Source organism: Balaenoptera borealis (assembly GCF_965194805.1).
Source record: "Balaenoptera borealis genome assembly, chromosome: 10".
NCBI classification, from domain to species: domain Eukaryota; kingdom Metazoa; phylum Chordata; class Mammalia; order Artiodactyla; family Balaenopteridae; genus Balaenoptera; species Balaenoptera borealis.
In genome coordinates, this window is record NC_138874.1 from 57,276,453 (window position 1) to 57,303,568 (window position 27,116).

At 49.6% G+C, this 27,116-nt stretch overlaps 1 protein-coding gene across 1 annotated transcript in view; it reads left to right on the forward strand.

Annotated features, from left to right (window-relative positions):
• The window catches only part of CHST3 (carbohydrate sulfotransferase 3), a 45,296-nt gene extending 27,484 nt beyond the window's left edge, over nt 1-17,812 (forward strand). The window contains exons 2-4 of the mRNA XM_082406889.1: nt 6,040-6,261; nt 7,662-14,769; nt 15,532-17,812. Coding sequence (XP_082263015.1) covers nt 6,122-6,261; nt 7,662-8,955 — 1,434 coding nt within the window. The 5' untranslated portion in view covers nt 6,040-6,121 and the 3' untranslated portion in view covers nt 8,956-14,769; nt 15,532-17,812. The remainder of the gene's footprint in view (nt 1-6,039; nt 6,262-7,661; nt 14,770-15,531) is intronic.
• Nucleotides 17,813-27,116: the final 9,304 nt, after the last annotated feature.

The window sequence follows — 27,116 nt, forward strand, 5'->3', positions numbered from 1 at the left end:
TGATAGCCCCGGGCTGCGCAGGGGACCATCCATCAGCCAGGCCTCCATCCACTTCCTCGTTCTCTCATTCCTTCTCTCACTGGTTCATCCATTGGCTCCTGGCCATTTACTCTCTTGTCAGACACTAAGCTCGACAGCCCAAGCCACCTCTGGACGTCCCTCTGTGAAACAGAACCTTGCCTGGACAGGCCACTGGATGGACTCCTGCATCCCCCAAGCAGAGGTCACCTATGAGCACGTGTGCTCCTGCCCTCCGTCTCCACTCTAGGGGATCCAGAGACAACTCACAGAAAGCCCCCTGAGGGCTCCCTTCCCAGGTGTCTGCCGACACGGCATGGCTGGGGCAGCCTCCCGGCCCCCTAGGGCTGCAGCTCATGAGTTAGTTCAGAATTTTCCCACGATGGGCCTCACTGCTCACACCTCTGCCCAGGAGCCTCCTCCGTCTCAGCTCCTGGCCTCCCTCGGCTCAGGCGGCTCCTCCTCCTGCCCAGTGGAAACGGTGTGAGTAGGGCCTGCCACAGCTGAGGCCCCAGTCCCCACTGTGCTCTTGGCCCCGAGCAAGCCAAGGGAGGGGAGTGGAGCTTTGCTGCCTGATGCAACGTCGGGCAGGGCCCATCCCTTATCAGAGCGCCGTTCACAGCAGACCCTGGGACCCCACCCCCCCACGGGAGGCAGCGGCGGGCCCAGGGTCTGCCTGGGAGCCATCCAAGTAGAAAACTGTTCTCTTGTGAAGGCCCCTTGCCAGGTCACGAGGGAGGCCTGAGCAGAAAGGCCTCCGAGGGGAGAGCCGGGTAGGGGAGCTGGTGCCTAGAGTTTCGGGCCTCAGATCGCAGCCTGCTTTCTTTCCAGTGCTCCCTCACTGAGATTGCCTGGGATGCCTTCGCTGGTTTCTGCCCTCCCTACTGTTAGCACATAGCTGGAGACACTTGGAACTGAAAGCCACAAGGCCTAGTTTCTTTATCCTCAAAAAGGCATCCCGGGTTGATATAATTAAAGAGACTGATGTATGTGAAGCCCCAAGCGCCAAGGTTTGCCCATAGTACACACTCGTAGCACACACAAGTAGTATATACGTGTAGTATCCACTCAGCCCATGCTTGTAGTACACACTCAGGGCATATAATCAGTGCACACCCACAGCACAGGTCACAGCGCACACATATGCTTCACCCAGGGAACAAGGGCTTTTTCTTCTTCCTCTTTGTATTTTCCATCAACTTAGAATGATTAAGCATCTCACAGTGGGCTAAGTGCTTTGGAAAAGGCATCCATCTATTCATTCTACAAAAATTATGAGACACCTACTATGCCTGGCGCACATGGAGCAGGGCATTGGGCATACAAAGATGAAGCAGACAGAGAGCTCTCCCCTCAGGGAGCTCACATTCCAGTGACTGAAACAGGCAGCAAACAAGCACATTTCCATCCCGGAAGGAAATAAAGCAGGGTGCTGAGAGGGAACATGATAGGGAGAGGGGAGATGGTCAACATTAGGTCAGTGGTCAGGAAAGGACTCCGGAGGAGGGGACATTTGAGCTGAGTACTGAGTATAACTGGGCCCAGGACGGCTGCCCCACTCGCCACTGCATACAGGCAGAGCTGGGCTGGCACACGCCCCTGGCCTTCTTCAGCACTGACCCTGGTGCCCTGGAAATATGACCTCCACTGGCATCCCAGCAGGGACGTATCACCTTTTCCTTTGGCTGTCACAATTTCCTTTTGCTGGTGTTGGGGGGAGGAAAGGTATCAAGTACTCCCCTGGGAGATGGCATCCGTCAAGAAAAGGAAGAGATTTTTCATTCTTCCCATGAGCTACGTAAGGGGGGCGCCACAGGTTTGGGGAGGGAGGTAGCACAGAGTTTTGTCCAGTGTCACAGATATCACAGACACACTTCTTGCAAAGGGCCTCCTGCAGGCCAGGTTCTACCTGAGTGACTCCCATCCCAGCCCTGTCCTCGTCCCTCATGACCCGTGACCTCCTGGCATCTGTGACCCTCTGCTACCCCCGGGTCTAAACCTCTCTCGCCTGCCTGCCCACTTGCCTGCTGGCCTGCCAAAGCTAACCCTAGGGGTAGCCTGCCTGGGCAGGGCAAAGGAGCCAACAGCCTGCCTGCGGTTCCATTTGGAGGGAGTTTTCACCCTTGTGTCTTCCTTTTAGGGCAATGTCGTGAAGGTTCTCAGGAATCTGGTATTATTCGGGGGGTGAGGGGGCTGGGACAGTGACTCAAAAATAGAAACAGTGCCCGGAAGGGAGGGGAGGAGAAGGTTCAGGATCTTTGTCATCGAGGCAGCCAAAGTTCTAAATCTTACCAAAGATGTTAGACCCAAAAGAGAGAGGACAGTGAACGCAACTCCCCCTGGGCCACACCTGACTTTTCTCCCTCTCCCATGTACCAGATCGTGCTCCTCACAGCAACTTTATGCAGTAGGAACCACCCTTTCCATGCTACCAGTGAAGAAAGTGAGGCCCAGAGAGGTTAAGTCACTTATACAATGCCACACAGCATGGTAGACATGCAGAAAGGACGAGAGCCCAGGACTTTTTGTCCTAGCTCCTTCTGCTTCCCTCACATCATCAGACCCAGGCAACTCTCAGCTGAGAGCCGAGAGGGAAGAAAGCCAGGATTTCAACGCTTTGTGCTCTGCAGACTCAGTACTGGGGCTCACCCTCCCAGCAAGATAGGTGGCCTCGTATCCCACCACAGGCTAAACTGGGTGCATGGGGAACATGGCCCTGCCCGGCATTCTGCAAATGAATGCTGACAGCCTTCCAGGCACCAGCTTCAACGGGTTGACTCACCAGTGGTTTGCTGGGCAGCTGATATGTGGTGGGTGCCATTCTAGACGCTGGTCCTGACTTCAGAGAACTTGCAGTCTGGGAATGGGAGACAGACAGACCATCAGCTGGAAATCCCAACCACATGTGCTATGGCGGGGGTGGGGAGGGGGTGTCACTGTGGAACATCAAGAGGCTGGAATGACGTAGATCTGGGAGGGGTGATCAGGCTACTGCTGGAGGAACCTTGGGCAAATTAATTAATCTCTCTCAACCTCAGTTTCCTCATCTGTAAAATGGGATGGTCGCTACCTAATAGGGCTTTTGTGAAATGAGGAAATGCAAATCAAGTGCTTAGCATGACACCAGGCATAGAGTAGTAACTTTATAAATTTCAATAAATTTCATCTACCCATATCCTTCTAGTTGACTCTTTCAACCAGAGTGTAAGCCCCATGAGGGCATGGGCCAGGTCTGCTTGTGCACTGCTGTATTGCCTGTGCCTAGAATGGCACATAGTAGGTGCTCAGAAAATATTTGTTTAATGAGTGCATAGGAAATGGCCCAGAAGAATTAGGAAGAGGCAAAAATATTCAGTTGCTCTTGAACTGGCCTTGCAGCCCTCTTCCCTCCTGGCTCCTCTCCAACTACCCACACTCACAAAGCACCCCAGCATTCTGCCAGGGAGAGCTGCCCACTGCCCTACCACCACTCTGCCCTGCACAGCTGAGGAGCTCCACTGCAGCTGCCAGGGTACACATCTGTCTTCTCACAAGCCTCACTGCTTTCTCCAGAGGGTAGATTTTCTGGCTGTCCCTAAAGCCACTTCCATTGTGTGATGAAGGTACAGCCCTGGGACCCTCCTTTCTGCCCTCCCACTCCCCCATGTCATCAGCTTGGAAGAAATCCATCTTTCCCAGAAAGAAGGATGGTCCTGGATGTCCTGCACAAGGTCACAATAAGATTTTTCCAAACTTGGAGCAGACTGTCTCCCATGGATGAGGGTCCTCGTGGAGAAAGGGATAGACTTTTGGAAGAGGAGGTTGTGCTGGAATCTTGGGGCTTGTGGTACGGGACAGTGTGTGTGTGATGGTGAGGACGAGTGAAAGAAATGGTGATTCAGGCTCCACTGGGCAATGGTGTTTTTACTCCACCTTTAAAAAATATATACACTTTGCGTTAAGAGTCATTTATTCCTTTAACCATTCTGTCATTTAGCAGCCATGCGTGAGTGTCTCCTGTGTGCCTGGCCCAGTGCTAAGGGATAATGAGGGACCCAGACAAACTCCCCGCCCTCCACAAAGGGATGATCAGCATTGAACAAGTCATTACAAGTGGGCCTGCTTTATGACAAAGTCTCAGGTGCCAAAGGGAGTCTTTGTACTGTGGCGGGGCCGAGGGGGCCCTAACCTATCCCAGGGAAGCTGCCTGACAAAGCTGAGACCTGAAGGCCGAGGCCATGTGAAGGATTTTGTTAGAATTCACATGCTATGGTGGAAAACCTTTAATTTTTAAAAATTTATACATCCAGGACTTCCCTAGTAGCACAATGGTTAAGAATCCACCTGCCAATGCAGGGGACACCGGTTCAATCCCCGGTCCGGGAAGATCCCACATGCCACAGAACAACTAAGCCCATGTGCCACAACTACTGAGCCTGCGCTCTAGAGCCCGCGAGCCACAACTACTGAAGCCCGCGCACCTAGAGCCCATGCTCCGCAACAAGAGAAGCCACCGCAATGAGAAGCCCATGCACCACAACGAAGAGTAGCCCCCGCTCATCGCAACTAGAGAAAGCCCGTGCGCAGCAACGAAGACCCAACGCAGCCAAAAAAAACAAAAACAAAAATTATACATCTGCATGGTAAAATTTCTAATAGTGCACAATGTTACACAGCAAACGTTAAGACTCACCCCACCCTTCTCTCCTGACCTACCCGTCCCTTTGTTACAGGCCTTGTGACTGTGTCACAGTCCACTTTTCTCTCCCTTAATTTTTTTTTTTTCAAATGGGATCATACTACATCAGAGGTTCTCAACCTGGGATGATTTTGCACCTCCCCCCTGCCCAGAGGACACTTGACAATGTCTGGAGATATTTTTGATCGTCACATCTGAGCAAAGGGGATTCTACTGTTATCTAATGAGTAGAGGCCAAGGATGCTGTTAAACATCCTACAAGGCACAGGACAATCCCCACAACAAAGAATTATCTGATCTAAAATGTTATTGGTGCTGACATAAAAAAGAACGAAGTAATGCCATTTGCAGCAACATGGATGGACCTAGATTGTCATACTGAGTGAAGTAAGTCAGACAGAGAAAGACAAATATCATACGATATTGATTATGTATGGAATATAAAAAAAGCGTACAAATGAACTTATTTACAAAACAGAAATAGGGTCACAGATGTAGAAAACAAACTGATGGTTACCAAGGGGGAAAGCGGGGGGATAAATTGGGAGATTGGGATTGACATATACACCCTACTATATATAAAATAGATAACTAATAAGGACATACTGTATAGCACAGGGAACTCTGTAATGACCTATATGGAAAAAGAATCTTAAAAAGAGTGGATATATGTATACGTATAACTGATTCACTCTGCTGTACAGCAGAAACTAACACAACATTGTAAATCAACTATACTCGAATAAAAATTTTTTAAAAAGTCAATAGTGCTGAGGCTAAGAAACCCTATCCTATATAAACACACTATGTCTGCAGCTTGCTTATCTATAATATATATACATTATTTATACATAAAATTATAACATATTGGGTTGGCCAAAAAGTTCATTTGGGTTTTTCTGTAACATCTTATGGAAAAACCCGAGCGAACTTTTTGGCCAGCCCAATATATAGTAGATTATTCACGTCAGCATTAGTAGATCCACCACATTATTCTTTGTGGCTGCATAATAATCCATTGCTTGCTCCATCATATTTTATTTAGATTGTTTCACTCTTTTGCTATTGCAAACATGTTTATCGCAAGGAGTATTCTTTTCATCCACTTGCCTTTCAGTCATGTGTGAGGTCAAAGGAAGTGAGGATGGAAGTGACATGGACGAATCAGAAGGTTCATTGGTATTTTGAATGACCTCATTTCAAGTCTCTGGGGCATAGTCCATTGGGAGAGTGGGTCTGGGGTTCTGGCACAACAGGGCTGTGGTCCCCAAAAGTCTGGTGGAAAAGCTCCTGTTTGTTCTCATCTACAGACAAGGGTGTCCTGACCACTCATCTCTCCACAGGACCAGGTGTCCCCCACCTGAACGACGAGCCAGGTCCTGAGTGATGGCCCCAAGCTGAGTGCCCACGGCCCCACCCTTCCCCATGGAGAAAGGACTCACTTTGCCCCAGGACTGCCGACACTTTCTGCACAGCCTGAGAATGAGGAGCAAATATGCCCTTTTCCTGGCTTTTGTGGTGGTGGTTTTTGTCTTCATTGAAAAGGAAAATAAAATCATATCAAGGTGAGGGATGCAAGCACAAGTCTTCCCTATCAAGGTGGGGTGGGTGGGGGCAGAGAGGTAGCTATAGGGCTCTCTGTGGACCTACAAAGGCAATCCCTCAACCAGTAATCATCAGACCTCTCCTGTGCCCAGGCAGTAGGTCATGCCCATGTCCTCATGACTGCACAGCTGTGAGACTTGGGCTCCAGACTCAGGCAATTTGAATTGGAATCCTGATTCTGGCACTTTTTTTTTTTTTTTTTTTTTTTTTGGCCGCAGCGCACATCTTTCAGGATCTTAGTCCCCCCACCAGGGATCGAACCCATGACCCCTGCAGTGGAAGTATGGAGTCCTAACCACTGGACCGCCAGGGAATTCCCCTGATTCTGGCCCTTTCTAGCTGTGACAGCTTAGACAAATTATTTCACTTTTCTGTCTTAAGTCCCTCTTCTGTAAAATGTGACTAATGATGGGGCCTGCCTTGTTGTAAAGATTAAATAAGAACATGTAAAAGCATTTAGCCCTGTGCCTGACACACAGTTGGTGTCCTGTACTTGCTGGCCGTGGTTATTACTATTAATTAACTTCCTGGCCTAGGATGATGCCTCACATTAACAGCATATCTCCTATACCAATCTGAAGTCATGGATGAGGGTGAGGCAGGGTCCTGGTACAGATACCCTGGTGGGCAGGGCTGCCATGTTCAGCTGCCCAGGTTGTGCACTGTTCAACTCCAGGGGTGTGCACTCACAACGGCTACGCTGGGAATGCTGCCCCCTAGAGTTGGCAGTGTACCGCTGTGTGCAGTGGCCCTGCTAGTGGGCCTGCTAGACACAGAAACATTTCACAGACCTTCTCTCCCAAGCACAACCCCTGCAAGAAAGCATCAACCAGGATGGGTAGGTTAGGAATAGGGCTATGTAGTAGGCACTATGTCAGTGCCCTGCCTGGGTTCCTTAGCATGGACTGCTCTAGTTTGTGCCTACTGGGTCCTACTGCAAGCTTCTGCAACTTTCCACCTGAGGGCATTCTCTCCACCTGCACACTGGCAAGCCACAAGTCCTGGGGAGTAAATGCCTCTGGGAGCAGCCCGCAGTCAAGGCCAGCTGGGAGCTTCACACCCCTTGGGTAGAGAATCCTGAGGTGTGATCTATCTACCCCATCTCCTGGGGTTCCTCCAGCAGAGCGATTCGGCCACAGGGGTAGCCTGCTCACCCTTATGGACCTTCCTCTCCTCCCTGCCTCCCTTCCCTACCCCTCTACCCGTTCTTCCTGTGATCAAGTCCCAAATAAACTACTTACACTCAAATCCTTGCCTCAAAGTCGGCTTCTGGGTGATTATCCTGGGATGCTCCTCAGGGTGGCACAGGGGATGGAGTCCCCAGTCAGTCACTGACCCCGGTATCCCTCTGTTCTCACAGGGTCTCGGACAAACTGAAGCAGATCCCCCAATCCCTGGTAGATGCCAATAGCACCGACCCAGCCCTAGTCTTGGCCGAGAACGCATCCCTCCTGTCCCTGAGTGAGCTGGATTCGGCCTTCACGCAGCTGCAGAGCCGCCTGCGAAACCTCAGTCTGCAGCTGGGCGTGGCGCCGGCAGAGGAGGCTGCGGAGGAGACCGCAGAGTGGGAGCCGGAGCAGCAGCCAGAGTCCCGCCCACCCGCCGAGGCCCCGCCCCGGCGCCACTTGCTCCTCATGGCCACCACCCGCACGGGCTCCTCGTTTGTGGGCGAGTTCTTCAATCAGCAGGGCAACATCTTCTACCTCTTCGAGCCGCTGTGGCACATCGAGCGCACGGTGTCCTTCGAGCAGGGCGGCGCCAACGCCGCGGGCTCGGCCCTGGTATACCGCGACGTGCTCAAGCAGCTCTTCCTGTGCGACCTGTACCTCCTGGAGCATTTCATCATCCCGGCACCCGAGGATCACCTGACCCAGTTCGTGTTCCGCCGGGGCTCCAGCCGCTCCCTCTGCGAGGACCCCGTCTGCACGCCCCTCGTCAAGAAGGTCTTCGAGAAGTACCCCTGCAAGAACCGCCGCTGCGGCCTCCTCAACATGACGCTGGCCGCCGAGGCCTGCCGCCTCAAGGAGCACATGGCAATCAAGGCCGTCCGCATACGGCAGCTGGAGTTCCTGCAGCCGCTGGCCGAGGACCCCCGCCTGGACCTCCGCGTCATCCAGCTGGTGCGCGACCCCCGTGCTGTGCTGGCCTCCCGCATGGTGGCCTTCGCCGACAAGTACGAGACCTGGAAGAAGTGGCTGGCCAAGGGACAGGACCAGCTGAGGGAGGAGGAGGTGCAGCGGCTGAAGGGCAACTGTGAGAGCATCCGCCAGTCCGCTGAGCTGGGCCTGAGGCAGCCGGCCTGGCTGCGGGGCCGCTACATGCTGGTGCGCTACGAGGACGTGGCCCTTAGGCCGCTGCAGAAGGCCCAGGAGATGTACCGCTTTGCAGGCATTCCCCTGACCCCGCAGGTGGAGGACTGGATCCAGAAGAACACCCAGGCGGCGCACGACGGCATCTACTCCACGCAGAAGAACTCCTCGGAGCAGTTTGAGAAGTGGCGCTTCAGCATGCCCTTCAAGCTAGCGCAGGTGGTACAGGCTGCCTGCGGCCCCGCCATGCGCCTCTTCGGCTACAAGCTTGTGCAGGACGCCGCCTCACTCTCCAACCGCTCCGTCAGCCTGCTGGAGGAGCGCGGCACCTTCTGGGTCACGTAGGGGACCCGGGGCGTTGAGCAGCCCTCCTGGTGAAAGTCCCGCCTTGCCTGCCTCACCCAGGCCAGCTGGGAGACTGCAGCGCCGCCGCAGGGGTGGGCAGGAAGACGTGCAGGGCGTAGGTGGCGCCTGCGCTGTAGAAGTAGGCCCCCAGCCCGCTCGCTTCCCCGCCCCAGCTGTGGGCCTGGAGCTTCCCGCTGAGAACAGGACAGTGGCCGGTCCTTTTGAGGGCTGTCAAACCCAGACCTAGGGGGCTGTGGTCTCCTGAGCAGGCCCAGGCAGGCCCGAGCCTATTGACAAGCCTTTCTCTTCTCTCTCTCCCTCTCTCTCCCTCTCTCTCTCTCACACACACACACACACACACATATACACACACAGAAATATACATGAAACACACATAGGTGCCTGTAGACCCTGTGGGTCAGAGTCCACAAATATTTAACAACCGAAAGGGGTTTCAGACACTGACTAGTCACAGTCAGACCCCCTGCTGTACTCAGTGTCAACCTTTCAGTTTCTGAATTTCTCCATAATCCAGTGTAGCATCTGGGTGGGTCCCTGGGGAGAGGTGAAATCAGCTCTATATAGAGCTACAAAACAAACATACACATATAAAGACAAATACCTACACTCACACCACACGCACAGGCAGAAGAACATAAAAACACAAACACACACACACACAAAATCTTCCCTGTTGCTTTATGCTTTATCTGTATCACACACCTAAAGAAAAGCCTCTGGTTACCTTTTTAGAGTTATTCGGGGAAGGGGGAATGATATACGGTCATGGGCCATGACCCTGTTCCCCATCCAAGTTTGAGGCTGAACGGTGGATACAGAACTGCCAAGTCCATGGCCTCTGCCCACCTTAGATTCTCGTGGCTACCTCCCCTGACCCATTCATGTCCTTGCTGCTAGCAGGCAGCATGGTTTGAAATGGCATGGCTGACCCTCGTGTGATTGCAGCCCGAAGGCCCTGTCCTAGCTCAATTGGCTCCCCAAGAGCAGGTCCGTATTTGAAAGCTGCCTCAAGCCTGACAGGCAGGAGCATCGGTGGTCCCTGGAGGCAAAAGGCAGCTCGTGAGTCCTGTCATTTCCAGCCAGGCCTCTGTGGGGCAAGGCCCAGAAGGAAATACAGAGTGCTCTTGAGGGAGAAGTCACATCAGGATACCCCGTCCCCTGAGAAGACAGGGGAAAGAGGTCAGCCACATGGTTGGTCGTCATGGTTATGTGGTTAGTGTCTGGAATTCCTCATTTAGGGCTCTGGGAAGAGTATTGCTCAATGTGGGATGGGGTGAGTGTTTTTATTTTTTATTTTTTTTAAGTTATTTATGGTTTGGTTTCTTGTGGCTGTGTTTTCAGGTTTGTTTCTGCAGGAGTGCTGCTTGGAAGCATTGTGGGCTTGAGGGGCTGAGGGGGGCCGGGAAGACCAGTGGGGAGCACTTTGGCTCCTGCTGGAGGAAGAGGAGGAGGAGCCTTCCCCCAGAAGGACCAGAGCCGAGGTGGCCACATGGCAGCCCACAGTGCCCCATGGGCTTTTCTGTTTGATCCCACGTGGAACAAATCTCAGAAACCAGTGGCGTTCTTTGCTGAGTGTCCAGAGGCAGCATAAATTAGCAATCCTCACCCCCACCCCAAGAAGAGGCCAGATTTGAACATCTCTCCCAGGTCCTAACATATTTCCTGGGGCGTCAGGGACCTATGACCAAGCAGCAGATGTCCCCACAGTGGAAGCATTTCCCCCATTCCCACCCCAAACTGGGGAGCAGAACTCAGTACCACCTCAGAACTTGCAGAAAGCATCAGCAGTTCACTAAGGGCTGTTTCTGATTTCCTGGACAACCTCTGTATCAGATCCATCTCATTGTCAAGCCCAGAGGGCTGAGTTTTGTTTTGAGTATTATGGGGAGCAGGGAAATACAGGATCTGGGTCCAGCTAGTGTTGCCATAGGGAAGAGGGGGGTGTGTCCTGGCAGGAAGCCAGCCTTTGAAAAGGTGAGGACAGTGGCCATCTTGTGGGATCCATTACAGTCAGTGCGTTTGAGCTGCTGGGTCTCCATCACCATGGATTCAGCCAGTCGAGGAAGTCTCTAGGTTTTCCATTCCAAGAATAAATTGTGCCGGGAAATGGCTCTAATTTGGGGTCCAAAGGGACTCCAGCTCTGAAAACTTGATCCTGGGGCAGAGTGGGGCCAGGATGGTTCTGGCAGGCCCAGAAGTACTGGCCATTCTTCCCCAGCCCTTGCCCTGCTCCCTCCACTGTTCCCCACCTGGGGGTGGTAGGGGGCAGGCACCTCTATCCAAGGCCCTTTCTGGTTCCTGGGGCCCTCCTAGTGTGGACTGCAGACTTCTTCCTTCTTCCCTTCCTATGCCTCTGGGGCCAAGGCCTCCACCCCTGAGCTCTGAGGACTATGCCGAGAATGGACCTTTGGGACTTCTCAGGACATTAACAATTTGTACACTGCAGGTTGACTTAATTTATTTATTTTGTGAAAAAGAAGAGACAGAAAATATTTTATTTTTTGCATGGACTCAAAGCTGTACCCAAATCAAAAAACACAATAATAATAGAAACCATTCACTTCGTACATACAAGGACACTCCAAGACGATTCAGAATACACGAGAGGACAAAACTGAGAGCGTGAGAGTCACGATGGCCGCGGGGTATTTTTTTAGCTCGGTTTCCTCTTGTTGATTTGAAGATGTGACAGTAAGGCCCTTTCTGCTATATTATCTTTGTCCAGGTATCTGAAATAGGACACAACTCAAGAGAGTGTTGCCTTGGGCTCAGCAATGCTCTGGGAACCCTTGGGGTTTAGGGAGGAGAAGGAGGGATGACGACTGACTCTACACTCCCATGGGACCTGGTTGGAGTAACGCGTGAGGGGTTTTCAGCAGGGAGCTGCGCTAGGGGAGGTGGTCCAGCTGGGAGCTAGTGCCTCCTTTTCCAGCAAGGCCAGCCCTGGTTTCTCTGCTCCCTCTGGCCCCCACGAGCCTTCCCCTCCACAGCACCCACCTGCCCGGAGACAGAGGGAGTGTTGAGGCCTCACCTCCGCCCACCGCCAGCTTCCCCGGAACAAGAGGCTCATTCAGCAATGAGCGTTTATTCGTTTTTCTTTTTCTTCATGAAGACCTCTTTAGCCCAGCCTATAAAAATAGTTCAGAACATTCCAGGCCTTGGTGAGACAGGGCAGTGTCCAACACCCTCAGGCTGTCGCCACTGCTGCCCATTCCTGGCTTCTCCTCTGGGCCTTGTTTATAAATAAACCTTGGAGTGGATGAGGACATGGGGGGAAGGGTCTTTGGGAGCAGGATTTTTTGGGGAGACAGGATTCCTGAGTCCCATGAAGAGGGAAAAAGAAGAAGCAGATGTGCAGATCTCTGTAGCACGGCCATTGCAGGTTATCACCAACTTATTACTAAGGTTGAGAGACATAAGCAAATTCTAGCCCTCTGTCCCTTTATGTGATGCACTCACTTGAAAATAAGTAACTAAATGAACAGGAAAAAAAAAATGTTTGTCTGCCAGCACCCTCAGCCTGGGAGCTATGCCAGAGGCTGGTCTAATGGGGCAGCTGCTGACCAAACCCTTAAGAGCAGAGGACCCAACCAACCCATTACAAGAACATCTTTCCCTCCACCTCTGCTTTCTGAACGAGCTCCAGGAGGTCCCTGTCCCAGAAGACGTATGCTTGGCCTAGAGAGCAGACAGGAGATGTAAGCATCAGATGGTCTGGTCCTGACCCTGAAGGTCTCTTCCAGCCCTGATTGACTATGAGGCCCTGGATTATGAAGGACAGGGGCAGAAGACTGGATGGCTGTGTCCCCAAGGCAGTCCTCTCCCACTCCCATCCCCAAAGGCTGAAAGCAAAGGTGGGTCCCAGAGGGATGGGTTCCTGAGGCAGGGAGAGTGGGGTGGGGGAACAGATGCCTGCAGAGGATGCTCCTTCTTTAAACTTGTGCAGTCTGACGAGCTTCAAGGAGTGGATCTTGTTAGTCTGCACAAATTTAAAGAAGGAGCGTCCTCTGAGTTCCAAAGTTAATGGGTTTGCCTGTGAAGATTCCTAGCACATGGTCCAGCTAGAAGGGAGGGAGGCGGCCCAGGGTTTCCTGAATGTAGCCACATGGCCTTTCAACTGCCCAGGGTTTCAGAAGAGTGGAAGCTGCTCTTTACCTCAAAAGGATGAAGCAGAATTGGCAGCTCAGATGTCTTAAGAACTTCAAGATCCTAGGGTCTTGTGACCTTTGTCATTCCATACTGTGCATGGGGGACTAATTAGTTATGTGTTTCCAAGATTACATGGTGCCATCTTCAGGGCCTAGCTCATATTGTAGACCAGGTATTTTATTTGTATTTATTTGTCAAATAAAATGACCTATGTTCCTGGCTTCTTCTAACATTGGGCTTGAACTGGTCACCCTCTAAAGTCTCCCTTTCATCTGTACTTTCTAGGCCAAGTCTGCCTGGCTCCCCTTCTCCCTCCTGGTTCCTGCAAACTCTTTTTGCCAAGAATTTTGGCCCTCTGTCATGTTTCGTGGCCGCATAGTACAGGATACCCCTTCATGGCCATACGTGGCCATGGTATGTACATATGTGTCCACACGTGTGTATGTGTAACATGTAGCTCAGCCTGCTTGGCCATGTTGCTCCCAGCCCCCTTGCCATCAATGTCCCAGATGTTCTTGTCGTGGCTACAATCTCCTGGAAACACAGGGGCTGCCTTCAGAAAGCTGGTGGCCACCACCAGTCAGGATCTTCTCTGCAGAACAGAATGTGAACCCATCACCTGATGGCTTACTTGATTTATTTAATTAAAAATGAAAACGCGCAATGAGCAGAATCTGAAGTGTCTCTGTCCTCTTTTTTGCGTTTATTCTCAGCAGCAATTGGGTTGTAAAAATTTAACAGGAAAATTTGTATGTCAATTATATCTCAATAAAGCTGGAGTGGGGAGGGGAATAGGGGGGAAAAAAAGTAACAGGGAAAAAAATTAGCAGCAGTAGGAAAGGGGTAACTTCCAGCATGAAGCAGGTCAGAAAAACTGCCTACTCTTGAGGGGTGAAAGGCACAAGGGAAGCACGATTAAGTGCAGAGGGTGTGATGAATGTTCTTTTACCAGAATGGCAGAGCTGGTGATAACTGTTTGGAGTTGGCTACAAGGATGAGGTCTGAGAGATAAATACCCAGGCACTGTCGGGCAGGGACAAGAACATTAGCTAAAGGTCAGGGGACCTGGGGACAAGTCCTAGCCTTGCCACTCTCTGGCCCTGTGACCTTGGGCAAGTCATTTCCCTTAATCTGTACCCCAGTTTCCCTTAGAATGAAAGGTGTAATTAGTAGTTGACAAGCATTGTTCCAAAAAAGTCCCTTTAGGGATGGATTCAAGTCAGTTGAAAGGGCAGGCAATGCTCTCACTCGGAGCAACTGTGCGTTGATTCACTTCACATGTTGAAAGAGTGCTTAAGATTTCATCTGGCCTTCAACAAAATCTCAAAAATCACCTGAGATTGCCAAGAACCCTCTCAGCTAAGAAATTTAATGCAATTACATTGCTGTATCAGTCATATCAACTTAGTGCAAATTAAATTTCCACGCTTTTGTTTCCTAACAGCCACCTGGAGGGAACGGGCATTTCCTCAGGGAAAAGGGCGAGGGTTCCTTTTGGAACACAGGAAGACAAAGCTGGTGGAGCTTTGTGGGTCTGGGGACAGACGGGAAGTAGGAACAGCAGCAGCCATGAGGAGGCAGAGAAGAGCTGAGCACTGGGGACAACGGCCCCTGGAGTAAGGGGGTGACAGAGTGAAGCACGATGTGAGGAAATGAGACCTCTTCCCCAAAACTCAAACCTGTATCTCTGTCATTCCACCCAGGCCAGGCCTTGGAAGCTCAAACCATTTCCCTCCCAACCCTTAAAATAGAGGAGTCAGCACGATGACATCCCGACCTGGGTGGAACCTCGGCCACCCCGTCCCCAGCCAGGTGCCATTGCTGTGTCCAATCTGCTGGGGACTGGATATATTTAGTTTAATTTCTAGGCTGTGTTTCCTACCACAAATGGCCACCTGGAGAACCAAATTGCCCTAATCATAGAGCAGAGACTAGCGACCTCCCCACCCACCTGCCCCCTCAGCCACCAGCCTAGGCTGAGCCTCTTTCCACTCCCAGACCTCTTAGGGTTCCTGCATCTTCCTGCACTACACCCCAAGTTATCCACCCTGGAAAGGAGCCGAACACCCCATGGGGTCTCAGAGGGGCAGTCAGCTGGCTCCATCCCTGCAGGCAGTTTGATCACCAGCAGAGAGAGGCCTTGGACTTGTGCCACTTGCTCACAGAGCCCTGCCAGGCCCCGCACTGCCAGGTCCTAGAGTCTGTAGCAGTGCCCCAAGTGTTTTTGGAGGAACTGTTGTCACCTAACCTCTCTTAAGAAGTCATAGTGCACATTAGCGCATTAAAGGCTCTTAGAAGCCCTGCTTTCCTCTGTCTGACCCAGCTTACCAGGATTCACTCATAACAAGTTTTATGGGTGGAAATCTTTTACCATGAAAATTTTTTTTCTTTTTTTTGCCAAACAAGATTTTCAAGACTTTGGCATTCTATAGAACAATGTGTACCTACCAGATACCTGCAAGTGCAAGACTAAAAGCCATGGTAAGTAGACAATAAGGTGGTAGGTGAAGTGGCTGGGGAGAAAAAGCCCAGGGTTTCAGGGCCCCATCCCACTTTCACATCATTCTCACTGAGCTGCAGGCCAGGAGCAAGAGTCAGCCTGTGGGGGGAGTAGCAGCCTCAGGGTCACTCTGGGTCAGAGTTCACAGCTCCGAGGCATCCGTGCTGCTGTCATAAAACCTCCCAGTCGCTTGAAACCCTTCGTGACCTCAAATCAACCCACACCTGCAGGGCCTCTGTGGCATTACCCAAAAGATGTGTTGACCCCCACAGAGAGTGGAGACCCTGGAGAACCAGGCCAGGCATAAACACCACAGGACACTATTGATCTGAGAAACTAGAGCTTGGGGTCATTCTTAAAGGAGCCATTTCTGAAACAGCCGGACAAAGGTTACCAACAGTAAACAGGTTCCCTGGAGATGTAATCCCCTAGTAGCTAGTAAACCCCTTGCTAAATGCTGCTGTGCAGTTTGTTAGAAGAGCAAGCAAGTAGTAAAGACTCAGCAGGAGACGCTTGCTCAAGAAAATCAGAATAAGAGAAAGAAAGAAGGAAGGAAGGAAGGGAGGCGGGTACGGAGAGAGACAGCTAGGAGGGGACATTCTCATGAGATGCAGGGGAAGAATAAAGCCAAGTTGCTGGAAAGAGCACCCATGAGAATAGCCAAAGCCATGATGCCCAAGCATTTAAGGGATGTCAGGGTCAGGCCAGGCCCAGGTACACACATAGCCCTGCACAGCACTGGCCATGGACCAAATCTACCCTGTGGATGTGTGGTCCATGAATGGTCTGCTTCTGTTTTTAACAACTGGCCACCACTTTAAAATTCAGGGATTTTATATAAAAACCAGATTTCTGCTTCCTCTTGCAAACTGGGTCACTTGGCTTGAATTACACCACAAGCTGATGCTGAGACAAAGGTTTGAGAGCAAATGGTTTATGTGGGAGCTGCAGACAGCCTGGCAGGGGAGGAGGGGAGGAGACAGCCAGCCAAGGGTGCAGGGTTGAGCCAGCTGCCACCTTGGACAACTGGAGCTGAGCGCCTCCAGGAAGCGCATAAAGCTTGAACCTTGGAATGATCTGAGTCGAGGGGTGAGGTGAGGGAGCCGAGAGCATTCCTACATCAAAGACCTGTCAGTCCCCACCTCCTAGAGCAATGGAAATAAAAACAAAAATAAACAAATGGGACCTAATGAAACTGAAAAGCTTTTGCACAGCAAAGGAAACCATAAACAAGACGAAAAGACAACCCTCAGAATGGGAGAAAATATTTGCAAACGAATCCACGGACAAAGGATTAATCTCCAAAATATATAAACAGCTCATTCAGCTCAATATTAAAGAAACAAACACCCCAATCCAAAAATGGGCAGAAGACCTAAATAGACATTTCTCCAAAGAAGACGTACATATGGCCAAGAGGCACATGAAAAGCTGCTCAATATCACTAATTAATAGAGAAATGCAAATCAAAACTACAATGAGGTATCACCTCACACTGGTTAGAATGGGCATCATCAGAAAATCTACAAACAACAAATGCTGGAGAGGATGTGGAGGGAAGGGAATCCTCTTGCACTGTTGGTGGGAATGTAAATTGATACAGCCACTATGGAGAACAGTGTGGAAGTTCCTTAAAAAAGTAAAAATAGAATTACCATATGACCCAGCAATCCCACTATGGGGCATATACCCAGAAAAAAAACATAATTCGAAAAGACACATGCACCCCAATGTTCACTGCAGCACTATTTACGATAGCCCGGTCATGGAAGCAACCTAAATGCCCATCGACAGATAAATGGATAAAGAAGATGTGGTACATATATACAATGGAATATTACTCTGCCATAAAAAGGAACAAAATTGGGTCATTTGTAGAGACGTGGCTGGACCTAGAGACTGTCATACAGAGTGAAGTAAGTCAGAAAGAGAAAAACAAATATTGTATATTAACGCATATATGTGGAATCTAGAAAAATGATACAGATGAACCGGTTTGCAGGGCAGAAATAGAGACACAGATGTAGAGAACAAATGTATGGACACCAAGGGGGAAAGCGGGGGGCGGGGTGGTGGTGGTGGGATGAATTGGGAGATTGGGATTGACATATATACACTTATATGTATAAAATAACTAATAAGAAACTGCTGTATAAAAAGTAAATAAATAAAATTAAATTTTAAAAAGTTGTTCATATTTATACTTAAAAAAAGAATTAAACATTATATTGGTACAAAATCTCAGAGTTGTTAAATTATCAGGATCTAGAAAATGCCAGGTATATATTAAAATTTACCTATGCCAGTAAAAAAAAAAAAAAAAAAAAAAAAAAAGACCTGTCAGTCTTTGGCTGAAGGTTGTTCCTGGGAAGTATTAATTCCCCAGCACTTGCCCTGCTGGCAGAACAACATTCAGAATTCTGGAAAAAGCTATCAGGCCCAGAGAGGAAGGAAGATACAAGTGGTTGAAAGTCTCCAGAGCACAGCGCAAGTTTCCAATGAAAGGTGTGAGGGAGAGGAGGGGCCTGACAGCACCTGCTCCCTGGGGTGGTAGGTCACCTGGGGCTCTCATCCCAGCAGGAACAGCGGGCCTCAGCTGGGAGAAGGGCGGGGCCCAGTCTCCCTCTGGTCTCTCCAATACTAGGCAGCACTGATCACGGCATCTGCATTGATGTTTTACTTCCAATTCCAACAGAGACATCCTCTCTGTCAATCCAAAGTGAGAAAGCAACAGGTTCAGAGGGCCACAGCTGTGACTCCATTCATTAGGACAGCTCCCCAGGCCCTGGAGTGTTTGAGTTTTCAAACCACAGCTTAAAGTCCTGGTGGAATGCTGGGGTCTGGGCTGGCTTTCCCGACAATGCTCACCAGGGGACCCTTAATGCTCAGAACTCAGGAATAACATGGTTAGTCTGGAAACCATGGGCTCTGCCTAGGTCTGCCTGGTCAGAACACCATGGAACTCAACCTTCCCTTCACCATCTCTTACCACACCCACCTGGATTTCTCCTGCCCACCCCTACCCCAAAACAGCTGCTGCCCACCTGTGCGAGAGGACAGAATAAGCAGTGAGGAGGAGCACAGGTGCTTTTCCCACCTGGAGGGTGGACAGAGCCAGCCGGCATCCAGTCCATACCAGAGCTACCCTCCCTTGAAAGTTTTCAACTTCTTTCTGCTCTGAGGCACATAGTAGACGATGCTCACCTGTGGGGCCCAACACATCCCTTGGGTGTGCTGTTGTGAAGATCAGCATGGCAATCTCCAGTGCCTGAGTTCAAATGCCACCCCGTTCTTGCCCACCTAGGAAAGTTCAACAGGGTGACCAAGGAGAGTGTGTAAAAAGGCCTGGAGGATGAAGAGAATTTGAAGAGTTTGGGGACCGAGAAACAGTTTGCTCTGGCTGAGGTGATGATGAGACAGGAGGCTGGAGAGGAAAGCTAGGACCTGAGCGTGCAGGAGCCTCTAAGCCATGATAAGAAGAGATTGGACTTGATCCCAAGAGCTATAGGGAACCGTTGAAAGGTAGAATGAAGCAGCGTGGCCTGGCCTGATCAATTATGTCCCATTTTACAGATGAGAAGAGAGAGGCACAGAGAGCTGACATGACCGGTAGTGTCAGGATATGAATCCACATCCCTCCTCCTTGAAGACCCTTCTGTCCCATCTTTTGCCTCAAGTCTCCCACTTCGATCTGTTGAGACCCCAAAGGCCACGAAAAGGCTGTGGAGGACCAGAACGAAAGGCTTTCCTTTGAGATCATACAGAACAAGTCTGACCCCTCCCCTATGTGCCAGCTTTTCAAAGTCAGCCTGAGTCTGCTCTTCTCCGGCAAGGTGTCCTAGCTGTGTGACCTTGGACCAGTGAATTGCTGTCTCTGAGCCTTGGGTTGCTCATGTATAAAATGGGGATAATATCAATGTGAAGGACAGGGATGCATGTAGTGTGTCTGGTTCATGGTAAGCCCTAAATAAACAGTGGCTGCTGTTACTTGAAGATAGAGGCCCTTCACCCTATTCACCCTCTTCTGGATGCCTCTCAGTTAATCAACGAATCAACAGGTATTTTGAAGGCTATAGGGAAGCTTAAATAGAGCATACAGTGGAACCTGGGGCCAAATAGAATAGGTCCCTCAGCATCTGCCCCAGGCAGTCAAGCTGTCCCCTGCAGGACAAATCCTGAAAACCAGTGCTGAGATTCCAGGGACAGACCTTGAGATGGCCCACAGAGCAAAGGGCAACTCCCAGAGTTTGGGTGAGTGAGTAGGACTAATCTCTTTCCTTTTGGAAGCTTTCATTAATTCCACTTCTGTATTTCAGCAGTCTCTTTCCTCTGACTTGATCTTGATTTCTTTAAGCAGTTTCCTTTCCAGGAAAAAAAAATGCCCTCTGCCTTCTGTCTGTATGAGTGGAGAGACTGACTCTTGAGAACCAAGAAGATCTGGGTTTAAATCAATTCATTCAAAACATTGTCCAATGGGAAGCACTTCTCCCCCCTTCCCTGGCCCTGGAGCGGTCTGGCTGGCCCAAATGGAGGTGTGTTCACACTTGGTCTGGAGCCTACCGCTTCCTGAAGGAGGCAGGTCTCACTTGGCTGGGAGCAGAGCAACAGCTGAGAAGACATGTGTCAAGACATCACCTTGGAGGTACTTCCCTGGTGGCACAGTGGAGAAGACTCTGTGCTCCCAGTGCAGGGGGCCCGGGTTCGATCCCTGGTCGGGGAGGGGAATTGGATCCCACTTGCGTGCAGCGACTAGGAGTTCACGTGCCACAACTAAAGAGCCCATGTGCCACAGCTGGGGAGCTGGCAAGCTGCAACTAAGAAGCCCACGTGCTGCAACTAAGGAGCAGTGAGCCACTACAAAGGAGCCCGAGAGCAGTGGCTGCAGGGCCCGCCTGCTGCAGCTGAGACCCAGCACAACCAAATAAATAAATAAATTTTTTTTTTTTTTTTAAAAGACTTCCCTTGGAAGTAGGAATCCAAGGACCCCATTACAGGGACATGCTCCCGACAGCTTACTTCTAGATGTCGTGCCCTTCAAGTTCTCTTTCACGGGTGGTTAAGCCTCAGTGAAAGGCTTCACATTGTCTCCCACTATGCCTGACACAGCACAAGTGGTGGTTGAATAAATGAATGAATGAATGAATGGTAAGGAAGTTTAAGAGGCACTTGGAATAAACAATTTTTTTTCAACTGTAGTAAAATACACATGACATAAAATTTACTGTTAGTGACATTTAGGACATCCATAATAAGCAACAATCACCACTATCTAGTTCTAGAACATTTTCATCACCCTAAAAGGAAACCCTCATATGCCCTGCAACCACAAATCTGCTTTCTGTCTCTATGGATGTGTCTGTTCTGGACATTTCATATAAATGGAATCATACAATATGTGACCTCTTGTGTCTGGCTTCTTTCACTTAGCATAATGTTTTCAGAATTCATCCATGCTGTAGGATGTATTCGAATTTCATTGCTTTTTAAGACTGAATAATAGTCCATTGTATGGATATACCACATTTTGCTTATCAATTCATTAGTTGATGGACACTTGGGTTGTTTCCATCTTTAGGCAGCACTTTCATTTAATGAACATTTCTTGAGCTCCTACTATGACCCTGGCACCATCCTGGGGACTTGCTCATTATCTATTATTGAACCCTCAGTACTGCTCTCAACTGGGTGGAAATTATTTCTCCATTTCAAATATGAAGGAACTGAGGCTCAACAAGGTTTAAGGAACTCGCTGAGATAGAAAGTAGCAGAAACAGTTCAGCCCATCAAACACTGGCTGGCAGAGCCACTAAGCCCGTGCGCCACAACTACTGAGCCTGCGCTCTGGAGTCCACGAGCCACAACTATTGAGCCCACGCACCGCAACTACTGAAGCCTGTATGCTCTAGGGCCCGCGTGCTGCAACTACTGAGCCCACGTGCTGCAACTACTGAAGCCTGCACACCTAGAGCCAGTGCTCAGCAACAAGAAAAGCCACTGCAATGAGAAGCCCGTGCACTGCAACGAAGAGCAGCCCCGCTGGCCAAAAGCCCCGTGCAGCAACAAAGACCCAAGGCAGCCAAAAACAAACAAACAAACAAACAAAAAAACCCGCCAGCTGTGTGCTGCAGCATGCAGCCCCCCTGCCAGGCTGCAGGGCACAGAAGTGAAGAGTACAGCCCCTGTCTGCGCAATAAAAGACATCCCATGTCAGACTTGCCAGGCAGACTCAGTATCACTTACTTCTATACTTTCCATTTCATTGGAAAATCAGCAACAATTCCAGTATGGCTTAATTTGTAATCATCTGTACCAATAATTTCCCACTCAGGGAAAAATAAAACCCACCATCAGACCCCGTGTCTGTGTCAGTCCCTCCCTGTATATGACTGATGGGACTGTCCAATTTGAAGTGGTTTGGGCCTCACTGGTTCAAGTGTAAGTCATCAGCTCCTTTCTGCCCTTTACAATGAGACAGCGCTCAGTCCATTCCTGTAGCAACAGCTCCCTGAGCTTTATCAGTCTCCTCAAGAGGCCCAGGACCTCCACTCACTCAAAATACCTCTCTCAAAACCCTCCAGATACTCACAATTGATCAATAATCATAATGATGATGATTTATTGAGCGTGTACTATGTGCTAGGTACATGCCCAGTACCTTCCATGCATTATCTCCTTGGATGATCCTCCCAACCCTGTGAAATGGGTGATTGATTTGATAATTTTACTGATTATCCCCCATTTTATTGATGAAGAAACTAAGCCTTGGAGAGGTAGACCCTGGGTGGACCAGGTCGCAAACCCAGGTCTTTCTGCTCCAGAACTTGACCTCAGAACAGCTGTGCCACACCACTGTGGGGACATCTGAGTGCTCAGAGCCTGTGATACACTCATCCCTCTCCTTGGTGACAGGATAAATAAAAGGCAGGTAACTGTCAGCCCAGTTGTCAATCCTGCAGATGTTGTCTGCCTCTGTGAACAGTGCTCATGGGATCCTGGCCAAGAAAGAGGCAGCGGGACCAGAGACTCTCTTTAGAACTTGGCTTTCAATGCCAGCAGGGCAGAGCTAAGGCAGGGAAACATCACACGTGGAGCTGCCCTCCAGATACAAGGCCACAGTAAACATAGGCATAAAACTCAAATTCAGCAGACAGCCAAGAAATGCAAACCAAAACAAAAATGACCTCTTAAATTGGCAACAAATTTTTTTTGGCCTCACCGTGCAGCATGCAGGATCTTAGTTCCCCGAGCAGGGATCGAACCTGTGCCCCCTGCAGTGGAAGCGCAAAGTCCTAACCACTGGACCGCCAGGGAATTCCCAGCAACAGTTTTTTAAAATAGTAAAACCCAGTGCTGGTGAAGGCATAGATAAACATCCATTCACCTGCTGGGAGGAAAGTTTGATAATATGCATCAAACACCTTAACATTTTTCATAACCTTTCATCCAGCAAATCTAGTACAGAAATTTATTCTAAGGAATTAACTGTGGCTGAATGCTAAGATTTAATGCTTTAAAACATTAAATGTTGTTTATAATAGTGAAAAACCAAAAAAAAAAAAAAAAACCCCTTAAGTGTTGAATAATAAGGAATTGGTCAAACAAATTACGGTTACACATATGATGAGAAACTCTGCAGCTATTAAAATAATCATGCAGAAGACCTTTTATGACAGTTAAAGATGTTCAGGATATATTAGATAATAAAAGAGGGCTATAAAACTCCATTTATATAAAATATTCTTTATGATGTGAATATATTTGCACAGAGAAATGATTGGAAAGACATTAACCAAGCTCTTGACGGTAAATTACTTATCTAAATTTTAAACAACTTTTTAAAACAACATGTATTCCTTGCATTCATCACATAGTGTTTAAGAGTGTAACCTCTGGAGTCAGGCTGCCTGAGTTCAAATCTCAACTCCATCCCTGATTCATGGAGACCTCTCTTGAAACCTTTCAGTTTTCAAGTACAAATGGGGGTAATAACAACGCCAAAGCGCCTGCTCAGGGGGTGTTGGGAGGCTCTAAATGAGAAGATACGTGTGATGTTCCCAGTACAATGCCTCACGGTAATTTATCATCACCATTGCTATGATTACTATGACTAATTATGGTTATGATTACTAATACAACTTGTGCAATTAGAAGGGAGAAAAGCCTGAGCATTTGCCTCAGAAAGCCATGCCTGCCAGCTGCCCCCCACAGGGCTGGCGCTCGCTGTCGACTTCCTGCAAGGCTTTCAGCTCACACTTGCCAGGACTCCCGTGTTCCGTCCGCCTCACCCCTATCCACAAAGAGGAAGAAACAGCCTAGCAAACACTGGTCTGCTGGCCCCAGAGTGAGACATGGAAGTTTACAAAAATGTATAAGCAAATGTTTGGTTTGGGAGGAGAGAAGGAGCACAGGCTGCACCGAGAAAGGAGACTTTTCAGAAGGCCCTGGAGGAGACTGCCCTTTACCACTGGGCCTCCTTCTTTCCCCTGTTTGTTTCTTCACTTCATCCTGACCAGCTCATTTTCTCTGAGGCACCTAGCCCCAATATGGGGCTGATTTGAATAAACCCAAGACATCTCCCTTAGCCCAGGAAACTTGGAAGAAGCCAAGGAGAAACCCCACAGTGTTGCCAGCAGAAGCCCTGAGACGCAGAGACAGACAGGAAAGAGGAGGGTGGTTAAAAACTAAGTGAAGACCAGGATGTGCCTGGGGCACAAGGTGTGTACATGAGGCTGATGTGTCCAGAGATAGAGAGGGATGAGCCAGAGAGAGATGGGCCCCTCGAGCCAACAGCACATTTCGGCAAGCGTCCACCTGCCCTTGGTTTCCCTCCTCTCCTGTGGCCCGTCACTAGGCAGGAGCTGGCTCACAGGGATCACAGATTTCGCCAGATGTGGGAGAACCAGATCGAGGGACATGTGGTTGCTCCCCTACACAGACACACACAGACACACAGACACACAGACACACAGACACACACGCCCACACCTCCTTCCAGGCTGGGAAAGCAGAGGGTATGGAGTTCCAGCCAGACCCCATCCTCCAGTTGCTTTAACCCAGACACATACTTCATTCCGTTCTGCTTGAAAATACCAGTACACCCGTAAAAATTCTAAATTCTAGTGACCCCAAGACGAAGCAGAGTAATTGTTGCTGGGTGAAGCGTCAGGAACGGCCGACAAGAACATTAGATTGAATATGAAAGAAAGAAGTGAATGAAGAAAAAAAAAAAAAAAAGCTGTGATTCCTAGAAATTCCCACTCCACCCACTTCCCACAACTATTCTGTTACTCCAAAATGAGAAATTAATTCCTCCAGGATTAGGGTTGTGAAGAATGTGCCAAAACCCAAGAAAAAGGCTTTATGTTTGCAGGGTGTGAACTGGGCTTAGCTGGAACTCACTAAGATGCAGCTAAGGGAGCCTGGGCTCCACTTCTTTACATTTGAGTCTCAAAATACAGTTTGTCAAGGATGCCCTGAGCAGGTTTGGGGCCGGCCTCCTCTGTTACTGGTGTTGGTAATAGAGCAGAGTGGGCAGCAGTATTAATTGCGAAGATAATTTTTGTCTTGTTCTCGCTTATGTATGTAGAAGATGTTCAAAGAATGGGAAGGTCACTGTCCCCTTTCCCCTTATAGGGAGTAGAGCCCAGCTGCTCTCAACCTGAACTCTGAACCTCAGCAGGGAGAAGATAAGCCACCATTGAAGAGGCCGTGAAACTCAACCTTCACCCATCCACTACTTATTTTAAAAACACAGAACTTCCTAAACTAACCCAGTAGTTTTCAACTCTGGATATGCATTAAAACCACCAGCCGGTGCTCAGACTTTCCTGTGCATCAGCATCTCCTGGAGGACTTGTTAAAACACAGATTTCTGGGCCTCACCGCAGAGTCTCTGATTCAGTTGGTCAGGGATGGCACCTGAGAACTTGCCTTTTAACCAGTGCCCTGGTGCTGCCGGTGCTGCCAGTCTCCGGTCCACACTTTGAGAGCCACTGCCTCTCCCTGTCCTCCGAGACTGACTCAGTTGGTTTGGAGTGGGGTCTGGACATCCGCTATCTAAAGGGGCTGAAACCGAGCAGGACACTGTAGGGCTCCTGGGCACAAAAGCCTTTCTGTGTCCCCCTATTTCTTGATTACAGGAAATAGGTTTCATTCAGCCTCCATGACCTTCCCTGAGTTCAGACAGGCAGGTTCAAACAGTCGCTAATTAGGGAAGGGAGGGGGATTTGGAGACAAGGGAGGAAAAGTCAAGAAAAAATAGTGCAGCCTTGGGGCAGGGTCCTGGTTCCTCCTCAAAGGACATACATAACAATATCTTTGAGCTGTTTTGCAGAAACTGAAACCCCCATCAACTGGGAGAAGTTAACTGTATGCTGCCCAAGAGCACGGAGACCCCGAACTGTTGGAACCAGAAGGTTGATGATGCTTCCCACTTACCTCACCATCAGCCAATCAGAAGAATGTCCACGAGCTGATCACGCCCTCCTCTTTGAACCATTGCTATAAAACTCCTCACTACCCCCTCCAGGTCGGGACACACAGTTTTGAGAGCATTAGTCCTCTGTGGCCCCCTTTGCCTGGCAAAGCAATAAAGCTATTCTTTTCTACTTCACCCCAAATTCTGTCTCTGAGATTTAATTTAGTGTCAAGGTACACAGGCTGGATACGGCATCAGGGCCCAGGGGATCCTGGGAGAACCACTGCTGACCCCACAAGGGCCAATTAAGGTGAGATCAACTACAAGAGCACATTGTAAAAATCAGTACAAATAGCCAGTTAACAGTTAAGTACTTACTAGAATCCAGCTGTTCTCAATCATGGCCTTATCTAACTTCTATTCCTTTTTTACATCAAAGACAAATCTTGACATCTCTCTCTGACTTGCATGTCTGCAACTTCACAGAGGCCATTTCTGCACGCCCCTGCTCTGCTTCTGGTTCTGGCTGAGCTTTGGGGCATCAGCACTTTGTCACAGCTCCCAGCTCTCAGTTTGCAGGTTTGTTGGTGTCTTAACGTTCTCCCTCTTACCTTTGTTCAAGAGAAACGTTCCCTTTCCTTGCACATGGCACAGAGAGCCCCTATGGCATGGCTTCCTTATGACACAGCTCAAGGAAAGTTGACTTACCTTGATCCATGGAAAAGCCAAGGTCCGCTGAGCTCAAGACCGTGACTGTCTCTGGGAAGGGCAGTCTGACTAGCAGCACATGGCTGATGAGCTGATCCTTGGTCTGCATGGGCATAAATCCCCCTCCCAGGCCTGGCAGCAAGGGAGGGTTGGGCCTCCAGCCCCCGCTGTGGGAAGATTTACAAAACAAAGAGCAGATGCTTTGAGTAATCACTTCATCATAGAATGAGGCCCAATGCGTTTACATCAGGAAGGGAAGGGTCAGTGGATGCTGGCCAAGTCCTGCTCAGAGGAGCCTCAGAGAGACAGGCAGGTAAGCACATTGACCAGGCAGCCATATGAGGAGCAGAGAGAGGAGAATGAACA